The sequence below is a fragment of the Manis javanica genome, chromosome 8, assembly GCF_040802235.1.
Source record: "Manis javanica isolate MJ-LG chromosome 8, MJ_LKY, whole genome shotgun sequence".
NCBI classification, from domain to species: Eukaryota; Metazoa; Chordata; class Mammalia; order Pholidota; family Manidae; genus Manis; species Manis javanica.
In genome coordinates, this window is record NC_133163.1 from 27980214 (window position 1) to 27998620 (window position 18407).

At 38.4% G+C, this 18407-nt stretch overlaps 1 protein-coding gene across 1 annotated transcript in view; it reads left to right on the top strand.

Annotated features, from left to right (window-relative positions):
- HEATR4 (HEAT repeat containing 4) overlaps positions 1-17864 on the top strand; it is a 43860-nt gene extending 25996 nt beyond the window's left edge. Inside the window, exon 16 of the mRNA XM_017660495.3 lies at positions 14843-17864. Within this exon, the coding sequence (XP_017515984.3) occupies positions 14843-15001 (159 nt within the window). The 3' untranslated portion in view covers positions 15002-17864. The remainder of the gene's footprint in view (positions 1-14842) is intronic.
- Positions 17865-18407: the final 543 nt, after the last annotated feature.

Below are 18407 nucleotides of genomic sequence, written 5' to 3' on the forward strand. Positions count from 1 at the left end.
GGGATGGAGAAAGATATTTCATGCAAACAACAGAGAGAAAAAAGCAGGTGTTGCAATACTAGTATCAGACAAAACAGACTTCAAAACAAAGAAAGTAACAAGAGATAAAGAAGGACATTACATTATGATAAAGGGCTCAGTCCAACAACAGGATATAACCATTATAAATATATATGCACCCAACACAGGAGCACCAGCATATGTGAAACAAATACTAACAGAATTAAAGGAGGAAATAGAATGCAATGCATTCATTTTGGGAGACTTTAACACACCACTCACCCCAAAGGACAGATCCACCAGACAGAAAATAAGTAAGGACACAGAGGCACTGAACAACACACTAGAACAGATGGACCTAATAGACATCTATAGAACTCTACATCCAAAAGCAACAGGATACACATTCTTCTCAAGCGCACATAGAACATCTCAGAATAGACCACATACTAGGCCACAAAAAGAGCCTCAGTAAATTCAAAAAGAGTCAAATCCTACCAACCAACTTTTCAGACCACAAAGCTATAAAACTAGAAATAAATTGTACAAAGAAAGCAAAAAGGCTCACAAACACATGGAGGCTTAACAACATGCTCCTAAATAATCAATGGATCAATGACCAAATTAAAATGGAGATCCAACAATATATGGAAACAAATGACAACAACAGCAACAAAGCCCCAACTTCTGTGGGACGCAGCAAAAGGAGTCTTAAGAGGAAAGTATATAGCAATCCAGGCATATTTAAAGAAGGAAGAACAATCCCAAATGAATAGTCTAACATCACAATTATTGAAATTGGAAAAAGAAGAACAAATGAGGCCTAAGGTCAGCAGAAGGACGGACATAACAAAGATAGAGAAGAAATAAATAAAATTGAGAAGAATAAAACAATAGAAAAAATCAATGAAACCAAGAGCTGGTTCTTCGAGAAAATAAATAAAATAGATAAGCCTCTAGCCAGACTTATTAGGAGAAAAAGAGAATCAACACACATCAACAGAATCAGAAATGAGAAAGGAAAAATCAGGACGGACCCCACAGAAATACAAAGAATTATTAGAGAATACTATGAAAACATATATGCTAACAAGCTGGAAAACCTAGGAGAAATGGACAACTTCCTAGAAAAATACAACCTTCCAAGACTGACCCAGAAAGAAACAGAAAAATCTAAAGAGACCAATTACCAGCAACAAAATTGAATTGGTAATCAAAAAACTACCCAAGAACAAAACCCCCGGGCCAGATGGATTTACCTCAGAATTTTATCAGACATACAGAGAAGACATAATACCCATTCTCCTTAAAGTTTTCCAAAAACTAGAAGAGGAGGGAATACTTCCAAACTCATTGTATGAAGCCAACATCACCCTAATACCAACCCACAAAAAAAGAAAACTACAGACCAATATCCCTGATGAACATAGATGCAAAAATACTCAACAAAATATTAGCAAACTGAATTCAAAACTACATCAAGAGGATCATACACCATGACCAAGTGGGATTCATCCCAGGGATGCAAGGATGGTACAACATATGAAAATCCATCAATATCATCCACCACATCAACAAAAAGAAGGACAAAAACCACATGATCATCTCCATAGATGCTGAAAAAGCATTTGACAAAATTCAACATCCATTCATGATAAAAACTCTCAAAAAAATGGGCATAGAGGGGAAGTACCTCAACATAATAAAGGCCATATATGGTAAACCCACAGCTAACATAATACTGAACAGCGAGAGGCTGAAAGCTTTTCCTCTGAGATCGGGAACAAGACAGGGATGCCCACTCTCCCCACTGTTATTCAACGTGGTACTGGAGGTCCTAGTCACGGCAATCAGACAAAACAAAGAAATACAAGGTATCCAGATTGGTAAAGAAAAAGTCAAACTGTCATTATTTGCAGATGACATGATATTATCCATAAAAAACCCTAAAGACTCCACTGCAAAACTACTAGAACTAATATCTGAATTCAGCAAAGTTGCAGGATACAAAATTAACACACAGAAATCTGTAGCTTTCCTATACACTAACAATGAACTAATAGAAAGAGAAATCAGGAAAACATTCCATTCACAATAGCATCAAAAAGAATAAAATACCTAGGAATAAACCTAACCAAGGAAGAGAAAGACCTATACCAGAAAACTACAAGACACTCTTAAGATAAATTAAAGAGGTCACTAACAAATGGAAACTCATCCCATGCTCCTGGCTAGGAAGAATTAATATCGTCAAAATGGCCATCCTGCCCAAAGCAATCTACAGATTCGATGCAATCCCTATCAAATTACCAACAGCATTCTTCAATGAACTGGAACAAATAGTTCAAAAATTCATATGGAACCACCGAAGACCCCAAATAGCCAAAGCAATCCTGAGAAGGAAGAATAAAGTGGGGGAGATCTCGCTCCCCAGCTTCAAGCTCTACTACAAAGCCACAGTAATCAAGATAATTTGGTACTGGCACAAGAACAGAGCCACAGACCAGTGGAACAGAATAGAGACTCCAGACATTAACCCAAACATATATGGCCAATTAATATATGATAAAGGAGCCATGGACATAGAATGGGGAAGTGACAGTCTCTTCAACAGATGGTGCTGGCAAAACTGGACAGCTAAATGTAAGAGAATGAAACTGGATCACTGTCTAACCCCATACACAAAAGTAAACTCGAAATGGATCAAAGACCTGAATATAAGTCATGAAACCATAAAACTCTTAGGAAAAAAATAGGCAAAAATCTCATGGACATAAACATGAGTGACTTCTTCATGAACATATCTCCCCGGGCAAGGGAAACAAAGGCAAAAATGAACAAGTGGGACTATATCAAGCTAAAAAGCTTCTGGACAGCAAAGGACACCATCAGTAGAAGAAAAAGGTATCCTACAGTATGGGAGAATACATTCATAAATGACAGATCTGATAAAGGATTGACATCCAAAATATATAAAGAGCTCACATACCTCAACAAACAAAAAGCAAATAATCCAATTAAAAAATGGGCAGAGGAGCTGAACAGACAGTTCTCTAAAGAAAAAATCCAGATGGCCAACAGGAAAATGAAAAGATGCTCCACATCACTAATCATCAGAGAAATGCAAATTAAAACCACAATGAGGTATCACCTCACACCATAAGGATCGCCATCATCGAAAAGACAAACAACAACAAAAGTTGGGAAGGATGTGGACAAAGGGGAACCCTCCTACAGTGCTGGTGGGAATGTAAGTTAGTTCAACCATTGTGGAAAGCAGTATGGAGGTTCCTCAGAATGCTCAAAATAGAAATACCATTTGACCCAGGAATTCCACTTCTAGGAATTTACCCTAAGAATGCAGCACTCCAGTTTGAAAAAGACAGATGCACCCCTATGTTTATCGCTACACTATTTACAATAGCCAAGATATGGAAGCAACCTAAATGTCCATCAGTAGATGAATGGATAAAGAAGATGTGGTACATATACACAATGGAATATTACTCAGCCATAAAAAAAAACAAATCCTACCATTCACAACAACATGGATGGAGCAAGAGGGTATTATGCTCCGTGAAATAGGCCAAGTGGAGAAAGACAAGTATCAAATGATTTCACTCATATGTGGAGTATAAGAAGAAAGGAAAACTGAAGGAACAAAACAGCAGGAGAATCACAGAACTCAAGAATGGACTAATAGTTACCAAGGGGAAAAGGACTAGGGAGGATGGGAGGGAAGGGAGGGATAAGGGCGGGGAAAAAGAAAGGGGGCATTACGATTAACATGTATAGTGCATGGGGTGCACGGGGAGGGCTGTGCAACACAGAGAAGACAAGTAGTGATTTTACAGCATCTTACTACACAAATGGACAGTGACTGTTAAGTGGGGGGGGGACTTGGTGAAGGGGGAACCCAGTAAACATAATGTTCTTCATGTAATTGTAGATTAATGACACCAAAATAAAAAAACATGGATTTACCAAATTGCCCTTCAAAAGAGCTTACACTGTTGAAAGCAATTGGCGGCATATTAGACTACATGGCCTCAAGGGCCTTTTCTGTTTGATCTCTCAATCCTCTTCAGTCATACTCCCATCCAAACACTTGCCAAAGCTTTTAGATTATACTCCTACCCATGTGTCACATCCATCCTTTTTTATTTCTCACATGGTCTATTACAGCAGTCCTCAACCAGGCACAAGTTTGCTTCCCCAGAGAACACTTCAGTGGAGTGGGGATAGAGGCCAGAGTTGCGGCTAAATATCCGCAGTGCAAAGAACAGCACCCCCACACAGATAATTGTCCAACCCAAAATGTCAATAGTGCTTAGCCTACCAAATCGTTGCTTTAACTTAATCTCTCCCTAAGCCCGTTTATAACACAGGTAGCTAAAACATTGAATTTCTAAAGTTGTGGTCCCAAACCTGCCATTACCTTCAAAACATATCCATGTGACCATCAACCAATCCAAGCCTCTCAGCTAGTTACTGAAGTCATATGTTACAGCCTTATCAACTGCAACTCCCCTAAACTCTACTTCTGTAAGTTAAGACTATTTCCTATTCCTTGTTTTTGTTCTCCTCCATACTATTCCCTCTAAATGCTGTCTTGGGGGTGATGCTGTTCCCTCTAAGCACTGACTCCCAATTATCTTTTGTCAAAAGCCTTGTTAAAACCCATTTCGCAATCCATCTCCTCCCCAAAGGCTCTCCCATCTCTCTAATTACAAGAGAACTTTGACCCTTTCACATTACTTTAGCACAGTGTGCCCTGTATTGGTATTTACGTACTTGTCATATTCCTTCCTAAATTCTAAACTCCAAGGAAAGCACTTCCTTATGACCTTTTCTCTTACTTTTAGCATACTGCTTTTCACATAGAAGGTGCACAAGGAAATGTCTGTGGGCAGCAGACCAACCAGAATTGAGATCCTCCACTCATTATCTGTGGCATTAACTCAGTCGAATTACTCTATCAGTTCTCAGTAACTTCATCTGTAAAGTGGAAATAATAATAGAACCTACCTTTTATAGGGTTGTGTGTATAAAATAATACATGTAAGGCACTTAGCACAGGGTCTAGTACAGAGCTCAATACTTAAAAAATGGTAGCTCTAATAATAATTTATCATGATAAAGCAAAGTGTCCTATAAGCTGTCTTGTGTGCCACTGGCCTAGTTTGGAGGAACTAGAAGTGAAGTGAGGCAGAAAAATTCTTAAATTAGGCAAAGTGACAGCTGGGATGGGGAAATTAAATTTAGTTTTGCATATGTCCTGTGGAAGTTAAAGTAAATCAATAGGGGCCATATCAGACAAGGCCACTGTGTGAGGTACTGCTTTGCACAAAGTTACCTGACCAAGGGATAGAGTAGGAACTGAAACTGACTGGTAATCCTTCCCCTCCTAAATCTGGTGCTCTAGTCTAGGACCAAAGTGTCTGGAAGAAGGGATAGCAGGAGGGGAATGCCCCCCTCCTAATTGACACATAGGCTGTGTACACTGGCAAGACCCTAATATCAAGGCCCTGGGGAAATGCTGAAGAAGGAGGTCAGTACAGGTTTGTCACTGGGAGCCTTTAATTGTCTTTTTTTTTTGCTTTCACTTACTTTTTAATATTTGTTATTTTTATAATTTTTTTGGTATCATTAATCTACAGTTACATGAGGAACATTATGTTTACTAGATGCCCCCCATCACCAAGTCCCCCCAACATACCTCATTAAGGTCTCTGTCCATCAGCATAGTAAGATGCTATAGAGTCACTACTTGTCTTTGCTGTGTTGTACAGCCTTCCCCATGCCCCCCCCCATTATACATGCTACTAATAATGCCCCCTTTCTTCCTCCCCACCCTTGTCCCTCCCTTCCCACCCACCCTCCCCAGTCCCTTTCCCTTTGGTAACTGTTAGCCCATTCTTGGGTTCTGTAAGTCTGCTGCTGTTTTGCTCCTTCAGTTTTTTTTTTTTCTTTGTTCTTATACTCCACAGATGAGTTAAATCATTTGATACTTGTCTTTCTCTGACTGGCTTATTTCACCAAGCATAATACCCTCTAGCTCCATCCATGTTGTTGCAAATGGTAGGATTTGTTTTCTTCTTATGGCTGAATAATATTCCATTGTGCATATGTACCACATCTTCTTTATCCATTCATCTACTGATGGACACTTAGGTTGCTTCCATTTCTTGGCTATTGTAAATAGCTGTGATAAACATAGGGGTGCATATGTCTTTTTCAAACTGGGCTGCTGCATTCTTAGGGTAAATTCCTATAAGTGGAATTCCTGGGTCAAATGGTATTTCTATTTTGAGCTTTTTGAGGAAACTTTTAATTGTCATTTTGAAGAAAGTGGTTTTCAACAGTTTTCAATAGACACACCCTGCAGAGAACTGGGGAGAATGAGCTGTGCATCTCTGTTTGAAAAGCTGGGGACCCTGTGCTCAGCAAAAGGACTGTAAAATTGTCTTTTCTAGATCTTGTATGATTATCTCCTCCTCCCAGTCTTTTCTATGACCTTATCCTTTTTTCAACATTTTGTGATTTCCTCAAATAAAAAATGTTGTTGCTATCTGTCTTCCAGTTTCCCTTGTGACTGGGAGGTAACTGGGAGACTGATTTATCTTTAATTTTATCACATTTCCTGTGGCTCTACTTAGTTCTCACTACAAAGAGATACCAAAAACAGTTTTCAGAAATATAATTTAATGACATGGAATAATATTCTTAATATGTCATTGTGTGGGGAAAAAAGCAGACAAAGTAAGTATTACAGTAGGACCCCATTTGGGGATATGTATATGTATTGTTGATGCGTATGTATGTATCTATCTATCCATACATATATCCATACTATTAACAAACAAAATTCAACTGAGTAAACTTGAAGATCTAATTGGCTTTATTCAACAATTCACAAATTGAGAAGCATCCCATCTAGCAAATAGAAAGGAGCTCTGAGACTTTTATGAAACAGAAGGTTTTTATAGGCTGAATGGGGTTTGGGGGACAAATAAATTAAAAGAGCACATTATTTCAGGCAAGGTTACCTTCCCTTAGGAAAGCAGGGGGTGTATCATGCAGATTACCTCACTTGTGCTCATTAGGAAATTCCAGACCCATTGGTTTAAAATTTCTCTCCTGGGAGAGGCTTAAACTGCAGTTAGGTTAGGCTTGGTGAGATTTACAAAGGTAGCTCCATTTTGGGCCTGTTGTTTCTTTTTTAACAACACTACACAAGAAGTTTGGTGGTCTCTGCCACAGTATTTAGCAGTGATTATCTTTGGATGGTGGGATGCAGGTAATTTATATTTTCTTCTTTGTTTATTTACATGTTGTGGGTTTTCTACATTGACCACTTACCACTTATTCAATTTAACATACAGTGTTTTTATCAGTAGAACAAAAAGGCATCCTACAGTATGGGAGAATGTATTCATAAATGACAGATCTGATGAGGGGTTGACATACAAAATATCATGCACATCAACAAACAAAAAGCAAATAATCCAATTAAAAAATAGGCACAGGATCTGAACAGACACTTCTCCAAAGAAGAAATTCAGAAGGCCAACAGGCACATGAAAACATACTCCACATCACTAATCATCAGAGAAATGCAAATTAAAACCACAATGTGATATCACCTCACACCAGTTAGGATCGCCACCATCCAAAAAACAAACAACAACAAATGTTGGGGAGGATGTGGAGAAAGGGGAACCCTCCTACACTGCTGGTGGGAATGTATATTAGTTCAACCATTGTGGAAAGCAGTATGGAGGTTCCTCAAAAAACTCAAAATAGAAATACCGTTTGTCCCAGGAATTCCACCTCTAGGAACTTACCCTAAGAATGCAGCAGCCCAGTTTGAAAAAGACAGATGCACCCCTATGTTTATTGCAGCACTATTTACAATAGCCAAGAAATGGAAGCAACCTAAGTGTCCGTCAGTAGATGAATGGATAAAGAAGAGATGGTACATACATGCAATGGAATATTATTCAGCCATAAGAAGAAAACAAATCCTACCATTTGCAACAACATGGATGGAGCTAGAGGGTATTATGCTTGGTGAAATAAGCCAGGCAGAGAAAGACAAGTATCAAATGATTTCACTTATCTGTGGAGTATAACAACAAAGCAAAAACTGAAGGAACAAAACAGCAGCAGACTCAGAGAACCCAAGAATGGACTAACAGTTACCAAAGGGAAAAGGACTAGGAAAGATGGGTGAGATAAGGGGAAAAAGGGGCTTTACGATTAGCACACATAGTGTAGGGGTGGTCGGGGGGAACAGGGAAGGCAGTATAGTGCAGAGAAAAGAAGTAGTGATTCTGTAGCATCTTACTATGCTGATGGACAGTGACTGTAATGGGGTATGTGGGGTGGGACTTGATAATGGGGGGAATCTAGTAACCACAATGTTGCTCATGTAAGTATATATTAATGATACCAAAAAAAGAAAAATACAGTGTTTTTGAAACAACAAACTTCACTTTCCCCATCTCATTTTTCCTAATCTCTAGTCATTGCTTGCCTTGTTGTTGTTGTTTTTAATCAATATAATTCCCTTTTTAAAAAAATCAAAGAATTTGACATTAAGGTTATAGGAGTTAATAATTGTTCAGAAGCTGCTATAGAAAGAGGCTGTAATGAGCTAACTCCATGTTTAAGTCTCAATAGAATGATTTGAAACCTTTTGGAGAGTGCTCCAAATCATCTCTTCCACCAAAACGCATTTTTAGATAGTCACTCCATTAGAACAGTAGTCATTGCCTTTTACACTCATTCTTTATTTAAAATTCAAATACCCTAGGAGGTTATACTAGTTTGCTAGGGTTGTCATAACAAAGTACCACAGACTGGTTGGCTTAAACAAAAGCTATTAATTTTCTCACAGTTCTGGACACTGGCAATCTGAAATGGAGGTTGGCAGGGCAGGTTTCTGAGGCCTCACTTCTTGGCTTGTGGACAGTTTCTCCCTGTTTTCACATGGTCTTTCCTATGTACAATTTGGTGTTCATATTTCCTCTTCCTATAAGGACTCCAGTCATACTGGATTAGGGTGCATCCTAATGACGCATTTTAACTTAATTATCTCTTAAAGACCCTATCTCCAAATACAGTCACATTCTGAAGTACTGGGGTTAGGACTTCAACATATGAAATTGGGGAACACAATTCACATGAAAACAGAAGAGTGATGTATTAGAAAAACCTCAGTTTTACCTCCTTAAAGCCCAGGGAGAAACCCAGTTCATTACTCCTCCTGGGTGTTTCTCTGTTATGTTTCTCCTTTACCCATTCACATACAGAACACTGAACAACACTACTTCTGACACCAAATGCATGAAGTTTTCCCCCCACAACAAGCAATTCTCTAGCTGGGCATCCTACAATTTAACTCAATTCTAACACCATCAACCTGTGGGATACTGTCAGATCCCACAGGTTAAGGGCTCAGTCCTGCAAGACTGCTTCCACCCTACTTCAGATTCCAATTGCATATAGTAGGTCCCCAAGTTACTCACAACTACCCACAACCCCAATTAATTGGCTAGAGCTGCTCACAGAACTCAGGGAAACACCCACTTACATTCACCACTTCATTAAAGGATATGGTAAAGAAGACAGATGAAGAGCCAGATGAAGAGACACATAGGGCGATGTCTGGGAGGGTCCCAAGCTCAGGAGCGCCTTTCCCTGTGGAGTGTCACCCTCCTGGTACGGAAGTGTTCACCAACCTGGAAGCTCTCTGAACCTTGAACTATTGGGATTTGGTGGGGGTCTCCTCATGTAAGCATGATCAATTATTAACTTGGTTTCTAGCCCCTCTCCCCTCTCTGGAGAATGGGGATAAGACTGAAAATCCCAAGCTTCTAATCATGGCTTTGCCTTTCTGGTTATGGGTGTCTCTCTAGTAGCCCTCTCAGAGTCACCTCAATAGAACAAGAGATGTTTTTAGTGCTCTTATCCCTTAGGAACTTAGAGGGGTTTTAAGAGCCCTGGTCGGGGACAGGGTCAAAGACAAATATTAGAACAAAAGATGCTCCTAGTGCTTTTATCACTTAGGAAATTACAAGGGTTTTGGGAGCTCTATGCGGGGGACAGAGGCCAACATATATTTTTTTCTATTACCTCACAGGTGATATGTACTAAGCCACAATTTCCTTTAAGTACTTAAAAATAACATGAGAAGTTGCTGAAAGGGGGATAAGACAGAGTAATAAAAGAAAACAATGTCCAGGGCAGCAGTTCTCAACCCAAAGTGACTTTGCTCCCAGGGGACATTTAGCAATGTGTAGAGACATTTTTGGTCATCACAACAGGGGAGATGCTATAGGCATCTAATGGGTAGAGGCTAGAGATGCTGTTAAGCATTCTATAATGTACAGTACAGCCTCACTGTACTGATAACAAAGAAGTATCCAGCCCCAAATGTCAATACTGTTAAGATTGAGAAACCCTAGTATAAACTTTGCATGAGTTCATCAATATAAAAATTTGAATATCTTTGACCCAGTAATTCTATTTTCAGGAATCTGTCCTGTAAAAATATTCGCCCATGTGTACAGATATTTTATTATATATGTTGTACATATATCCCTACACAGATGCTCATTGCTTATAATTTCAAAACTAGAAATGACTAAAATGCCTGTTAATAGGCAATTGTTAAAAACAATGACAAAGATATTTAAAATATATTCTAAATTGAAAAATCAGATTGCAGAACAATATACATGTCCCATTTTTTGTTAAAAAAACACCATCTATATACTTTTATATGTGGTTTCCTTGAAACCCTATATGTTTGCATGTGTGTATGTGTGTGTGTGTCTGTGTGTCTGTGTGTGTGTGTCTGTGTCTGTGTCAACACAGTTGAATATTTGGAAAGACAAATACACCAAACTGAAGACAGACGCTATTGCTGGGAACAGGATTATTGACAATAGAAGAACTTTCATGTTTTACTTCATGCATTTCTGAATTATTTTCTGAATTAAAAGGCCTTTACTTTAGCAAATGAGAGACACATTACAGTCTAACTTTGAAAATATTGACTCTTACTAATTTTTAAGACTGTTTTATCAAATTACTACAAACCAGGGGTCAACAAATTGCTGCCCTCAGGCCAAGTCCAGCTGCCTCCTGTTTTTATACCCATTTGAGGACCAAGAATGATTTTTATATTTTAAGTGGTTGAAATTTATACAAAATTTGCATTTCAATGCCCACAATAAACTTCTATTGGAATGCAGCCACACTCATTCATTACAAACTGTTTGTGGCTACTTTCATGTTACAACAGCAGAATTGAGTAGTTTTGAGACAGAGTGGCCCTCAAAGCATAAAATTTCTACTATCTGGTCCTTTACAGAAGTTTACCAAACCCTGCTGTACTTCATGAAAGATGCTGGCTAGGATGTTGAACTTGCAACCTATTTGCTCACATACCCTCTTTAAATTGACATCTAAAATGTTTTCATTGTAAGTTTGAATAGTTGCAAAGTGTCTTATTTCTATTGTCTACATATTACAACATTTACATATTTATATTTCAAATTAAAACTGTTATATCACTTGTTTAAATGCATCCAATTGAATTTAAATACTCTAAGAGTTTGATACCCCCATCATCCATGAAAAAAATCAGACAGACGATTTATTTCAACTTTAAAGCTGAACGTGTGTTATCTTTTAAAGAAACTTACATTTCCATTTTGAAGTAACTTCCACATAGAATTTTATTCTGATATACTATATGTTAATGCTTGAAAATATTTTTCATTATTATCATATTATCTGTAATTAAATGTCTTTACATTGAGGTTACAGTTCTCTTGTCACAGTCTGCATTTTCTTCCTGGGCTCCCTTGACCTCATTAATGATTTTTAAAAATTTGCATATATTAAGGTTCACTCTGTGCTGTATAGTTACATGGGTTGTGACAAACACACCATGCCATGTATTCACCATTTCAGTATCATACAGCATAGTTTAACCACCCTAAAAATGTCCTGTGTTTGACCTATTCTATTCTTCCCTCCTCCTCTTGAACACCTGACAGCCATTGGTCTTTTATTTTCTCTATAGTTTTGTCTTTTCCAGAATGTCATGTAATTGAAATCATATGTTACATAGTCTTTTCAGGCTGGCTTCTTTCCCTTAGCAGTATACACATTTAAGGAGGCTCACCCATGTCTTATTGTGGCTCGATTGCTTATTTCTTTTTATCTCTGAATAACATTTCATTGTGTAGATGGAGTAGATGGGCCACAGTTTGTTTTTTCATTCACTTACTGAAAGACATCTTGGTTGCTTCTGGCTTGTGGTAATTATGAATAAAGCTGCTGCAGATGTTCACATGCAGGTCAGACTCACTTTTAATCATGACTCTATTATCATGACTCTTTTTCATTTCAAGTATAATATTCAAGAATATAATAAAAATAATTGATAAGAAGAATACGTCTTGAAAGTTAAAATCAAAACCATGTAGTCCATTACAATTGAGTTACCCATTTTTTAAAAAACAAGATATTAAATAATATGTTGGTTCTTATTACTTAACTAGCAATAATGGAATATAATATGTAGCTGAAATTATAAGTTATTTGTGAAATAGGAAATATAAGATTATAAGAGGCAAGGTATTCTTTCTGCAAATGTGAATGGGCATATATCAAGCTCTGGTATTAGGCTTTTGAGATTAATTAAAGAATAATCAAGTATAAAAATCAGAAATAATCCCATTAAATTCATTACATGTGATAATAAAGTTAACTAACAAAAGAGGAAGATACACACACACACACACACACAAGCAAACTCACTGTAGTACTACTGTAAGTTTGCTCCCTACAAATAGAAAATCCTGATATATTCTGTTTTTTTAATACATGATCAATATGTAAGTAACATTTATTTAGCACTTTTGAATAGGATAAAATACTCCTTGTCTATAGAAGAGAAAATACCATTTTTCTAACATATTACCCAATTAAATGGCTAAGAATGGTCTTTTTTTAATAAAGTATCATTGATATACAATCTTATGTTGGTTTCAAATACACAACACAGTGGTCCGTTAACCATATTACTAAATCCTCACCCTCTCTAGTGCAGTCACTATCTATCAACATAGTAAGATGTTACAGAATCATTAACTGTGTTCTCTGTGCTATACTACTGTCCCTGTAATCAGCTGATATTGTGATTGTTAATTATTGTGCCCCTTTATCCTCTCCCCCCCATCCTTCCCATCCCCTCCCCCTTGGTAATCACTAGACCCTTCTCAGTGTCTGTGAGCCCACTGCTATTTTGTTCTTTCTGATATATTCTATTTTGTTTGATTCTTATCAAAAAAGAAAAAGTATGGTGCATTTATAATGCTGCATTATTAAGAGATAACTTATTTGACTAGACATTTGTGAGAACTAAATACTTCTTTTATAATTTTATATCTGTGATGATTAGAAGAATTTTCAATAAACTAGCTTCTGGCCCCATACATTTCAAACCTTGTTTTTCCTTCATTACCAACATACTTCAGTGTTAGGTACCACAGGACATATTCTTATCAGCCTATGGCCCTGCACCTTCATGTCACATCACCAGTTTAGTGGGCACTGTGAGTGGGAGGACATTTCCTGGGAAGCAATCTTATGTTAGGACAGCCAGCAATAACCTAACAGCGACATACCAGAGCAGAAGGTGCCCCTGCCTTTGGGCCTCAGCTTTAGAGAACTCTCTGATCTTTGCCCACATGCACCCCCATAGGGCGAGGATTCTGTGGGGACAGATAGGTGTGCCCTACTAGAGCCTACTCTCTGCCTTACAGACAGCACACTCTAAGTACCCAAGTATCTGGAATTGCCTGCCCATTTTTAGGACTTGGGGGAATTGGCCTGTCTTCCCAAGGATGGCCAGCATTGCAAGTGTGTGTACCCTTAGAATCAAGGCATGGCCAACAGTTGTTTGCAGGGGTATGTGAACAGAGCTTGGATGTGCAGTCTGAAGTCTCCATGTGTGTGATGAGGTCCTCTCAGTGCGTGATGAATCTGGTAATGGAAAGAGACTAGCAGACTGCAGGTCATCTTTTCACCATGTTTTGGTAAAGACTCCAGAGAATCTGAAAATTCCAAAGTCAAGCCTGATCTCAAGGTAGGTGATAGAATGTATTTTACTTACCAGTTTGTTAGCTTGATTAATAACATTTAAATGGTTAGACATATGGTAAAAAGGCTTCAATTTGTACTTTTGCCCTAAGCTGAAAATTCATTTGGTGGGTTATACCTTTTATTATTTTCTGGAGTGATATTGAAACCTAGATTCATATCAGAACTACCTAGACTCCCAGGAATGTTTTAAGTAGGTGCAAGCTCAACCCTGGCCATCACTACATTGGTTGGTTTATGGGGTTGAAACACAGCAGTGCTGAGTCCCCAGGAGCTATTCACCTTGACTGAATCTACCTCCTCAGCACATCCCAGGAATAAGGCTCTTTAGTCATCGCTATACTACTGTCCATAGTTGCTGCTACTTCTGCATAATAATAAAGGCATAGGCATAGAAAGCAGGCTAATTCCAAAGATCACCATGCAGACACCCAAGCTTTCTTGATGGGAAATTTAGGTGTATTCTCCACATTTGACTACTGGCTTGGGGTCAAGGGAGGCAGGACTAAACCTAATGGATTCTTTTTCCTTATTTATTATATCAGTTCATGGGATGAATCTGATAAACCATGGCTGAAGAGGCTTTCTCTTCGTGTCTGCTTTTTATGTGAGACCACATGTTTGTCATGTGTACTCATGTGTTAATATTTCTCTGTAGCCTGTGAAGCCTCGTACACCAAATCCCTGGTCACAGAGTCCAGTCCTGGGCCTAAATGCAAGAAGCAGAGGTCGCTCACCACTTGTCAAAGATCTACGCACCGTCCAGGAAAAATGGATTGCAATGGGGCCATTTGGATCTGACAGCCCAGATCTCTAGCTGGGTAAATACTCAGAGACATTTTTTTCCAGAGTCCTGTCCTCTTACCCTGGAAGGAAAGGCGATTATTTCTAGGATGAGCCCTTCTCTTGCTCCAAGACACAGGCAGCAGTGGACTCAGTCACATTCTGTCTCTTTAACTGATGTTTTATAATCTCTTTGTCATTATGTTTATAAAGAAAAATCCGTCTAACAATAGACCTGGCTTTTAAATGTATACCATTTACACAGAGGGTTAAAGAAAATTGACATAACATTAGGTGATGAGCATATTTTTCCATACCTCAGAAAGGTCATATACTAAATATGTGTCAGAGCTCCACATTTTGCTAGAGTCAAAACATCAAAAGACCCAGCACTCTTTGCAAACTATATAAAGAGCGCTCTGGAACCCAAACTAGAATCGCATTTGTCTAAAAAAGAAACAGCTTAGGTAATTAAAAAAAAATCTACAAGTCTAGTCTTGTACTAGAGCAAGTTCTTTACAAGCCAGTACAATTATTTTTGCTCCTCGCACTGTGTGGGGTGGGTGTGAACACTAGCTGAACACTTTTAGATCCCTGCAAAGCATTGCTGAAGTTTTATAAGGCCAGTTAGCAATTCTCATAAGCCTCAATGTACTTAATGCTTTAAAGATTCAGACATGATGGAAAAGTCGCAAGCTCTTTCTGTATCATAAGATTCTGTAAGAAAAAAATTGCCACAGAAGAGGAGAGATCCATAATTCAAAGTGTGTGAGTCTAGCTTTCCTTCCTATTGATTGCTGTTTACACCCTAAAAAGCTTTGGGACATTCAGTGATGATTGTAAAGTCAATGTGAATCTCTCCCTTTTTCTCCATGGAATCATGTCCTCCTCTTCTGGTGGCACTGTTCTCATCAGAAATATAAAAAGCAATAATTTCTACTATGAATGCCTAGCAGTTACGGAACATGGAGGAAAAGGAACTTCAGGGGCTGTATCAGCTGTGTAACAGAAAATCTTCCCTTTTCCTGACTCATGTAATCCAAGTTTTAATTTATTAGTTTAAACATTCCACCCAAGTGAAATATTAATCCACAAAGTACCATCACATATATTAAAGTTATTTCCACACCTGCCAAACCTGAGGATTCTGGGATCTGGCTGCATGAGGCATTTGAGACAATAAATAATTCTGTACAAGTACCTTCTTGGCCCCTCTATATTTGACCTTAATGAAAGGGCTTCATTGTGCACTCTGCACTGCTGGCAAGAACAAGAGAGCCAAGTGAACTCTCCAGTCAGTCAGTTAGCAAGGCAGAGCGGAGGGTATGTTCGGCGGCTGGCACTGGGGGAGATGTGGCAGCTGCAAAGAAATGCCCTTGTCCTCGAGGAGTTTATAAGGGGTTTTATAAGAAACACATACAAGAACCTTTCAAAGACAATATGCTTAATCTAGTGGGAATCATTCAGCACACAGCAGATTTGCTAGGAGTCAGGGCAGGAGTGGGAGTGCTGGAGTAGTCGTGGATCTCAGAGGCCACCCAAGACTTGGAGAGGCAAAAGGGAGGAAGAAAGACCTTCCAGGAAGGATGCGAGAAAAGGCTGCATGAAGGAATGAGCTTGGCCAGGGTCCTTGATGGCTCTTTTTTCCTTTCCTGTTTTTGAATCAGTTCACTTGGTACTTTGAAATAGAGAAGCTGGGCACGCATTCTCCTTACTCCTATGCTTTTGCTGATCTATTCATATAACAAAATGTTATAATGACAAAATATTCCAGGAGTTCCACAAATCCTTTATAAAGGGCCTTGCCTGTCCTTGACTGAGGCATACGTAGGAGATTCTCTTGCTCAGTTGTCTCCTTTTTATTCTCCTCTTTTCTTCTTTCCTCCCCTTTTCTTTTGCCACAGACATTCATTAGCTCCACTGGTTGGTTAGACAAGTGACTACTCCCTGTCCTGCTGTAAAAGGAAGCTTCTGTTTGGTCCAGCATATGGGAAAAACACAATGCTGACCTCTTGGTCGAGATCTGAAGAAATTTTCCATTTTTCAACCAAGATGCATGTCTATATTAGTTTACACATTCCATCTAAGTTAGCATCCATTAGTCAATGACATCAACAGAAATTTTCTTGACCAGGCCAACAGCAATGGGGTTGTGGGTCAGAAGAAAAGTATCTGTGTTAGAATTTACTTTCTCCCCTCCCCCTGGTTATTGCTTAATCCTCCCACCCTATCTCATCATTTCTTTTTTGAGTTTTAATTTTTTTTTATTTATTTGATTCATGTTTATTTTTTAATTGAAGTACATCAATAAAATGCATAAATCTTAGTGTATAGCTGGATGAATCTTGACATGTGTACACACACATGAGCCTTCACCCAGATCAACATGTCAAACATTCTAATTCCCCCTCCGCTGCCATGGCAACCACTAGTCTGTTCTCTCTGTTTACCTCATGGTGTCTTGATGTTCTATATTGTGAGCTGGTATTTCCCAGATATATGTATTGCTTAGTCATCATGGATATGCCAGGAAGCATAAGACAGTTGTTCTCACTTTGAGGAGTTTGTGGTCTAGTTGGGTAAAAATGGGCTTGTTGGAGGCAGCATCAGAGCCTCTCAGGGGCCACGAGTGAGATGGATACTCTGGCTTTTTTGATACTCCAACTGTATTTTTAAAAACAAAGTGGCAATGTGAATTTTTAAAATGACGGCATATTTTTAATATGTACACTCAAATTATTGCTTTTAAAACAAAAAAATTATAATGACTTTTGAGATAATGCCAAAAATCTAATTGGTATGTATGTTCATAGCAGCATTTCTCATAATAGCCAAGAAATGGAAACAACCCAAATGTCCATCATCTTATGGATGAATAAAGAAAATTTGGTGTACCTGTACAATGAAATATTACTTGTCCATAAAAATAAATGAAGTATTGATGCATGCTACAACATGACTGAACCTTGAAAACATTATGTTATGTGAAGGAAGCCAAGTATAAAAGCCCACATAATTCCATTCAAATGAAATTTCCAGAATAGGCAAATTTATAGACACAGAAAATAGATTAGCAGTTGCTTAGGGATGGAAGAAGAAATGGGAATAGGGGAGAGGAGGGTGGAAGAGGGGAATAGGAACTGACTGCTAATAGGGTTTCTTTTAGTGTAGACAAATATGTTCTAAAATTAGATTGTGGTGATGGTTGCACAACCCTGCAAATATACAAGAGTAACCATTGCATTGTACACTTTAAAGGGGTGAATTGCATGGCATGCTAATTATATCTAAAGAAAGCTGTTTTTAAAGTCTAATTTGAAAGTCTTTAATGATTATGAAAGGCCACCAGCATAGGATGTTGGGCCGTATGTTGTAGTGGGCAAAATACCAGTTTGGAAGTCAAACATACCTGAGTCCAAATAGTCTGCTACTTGCCAATT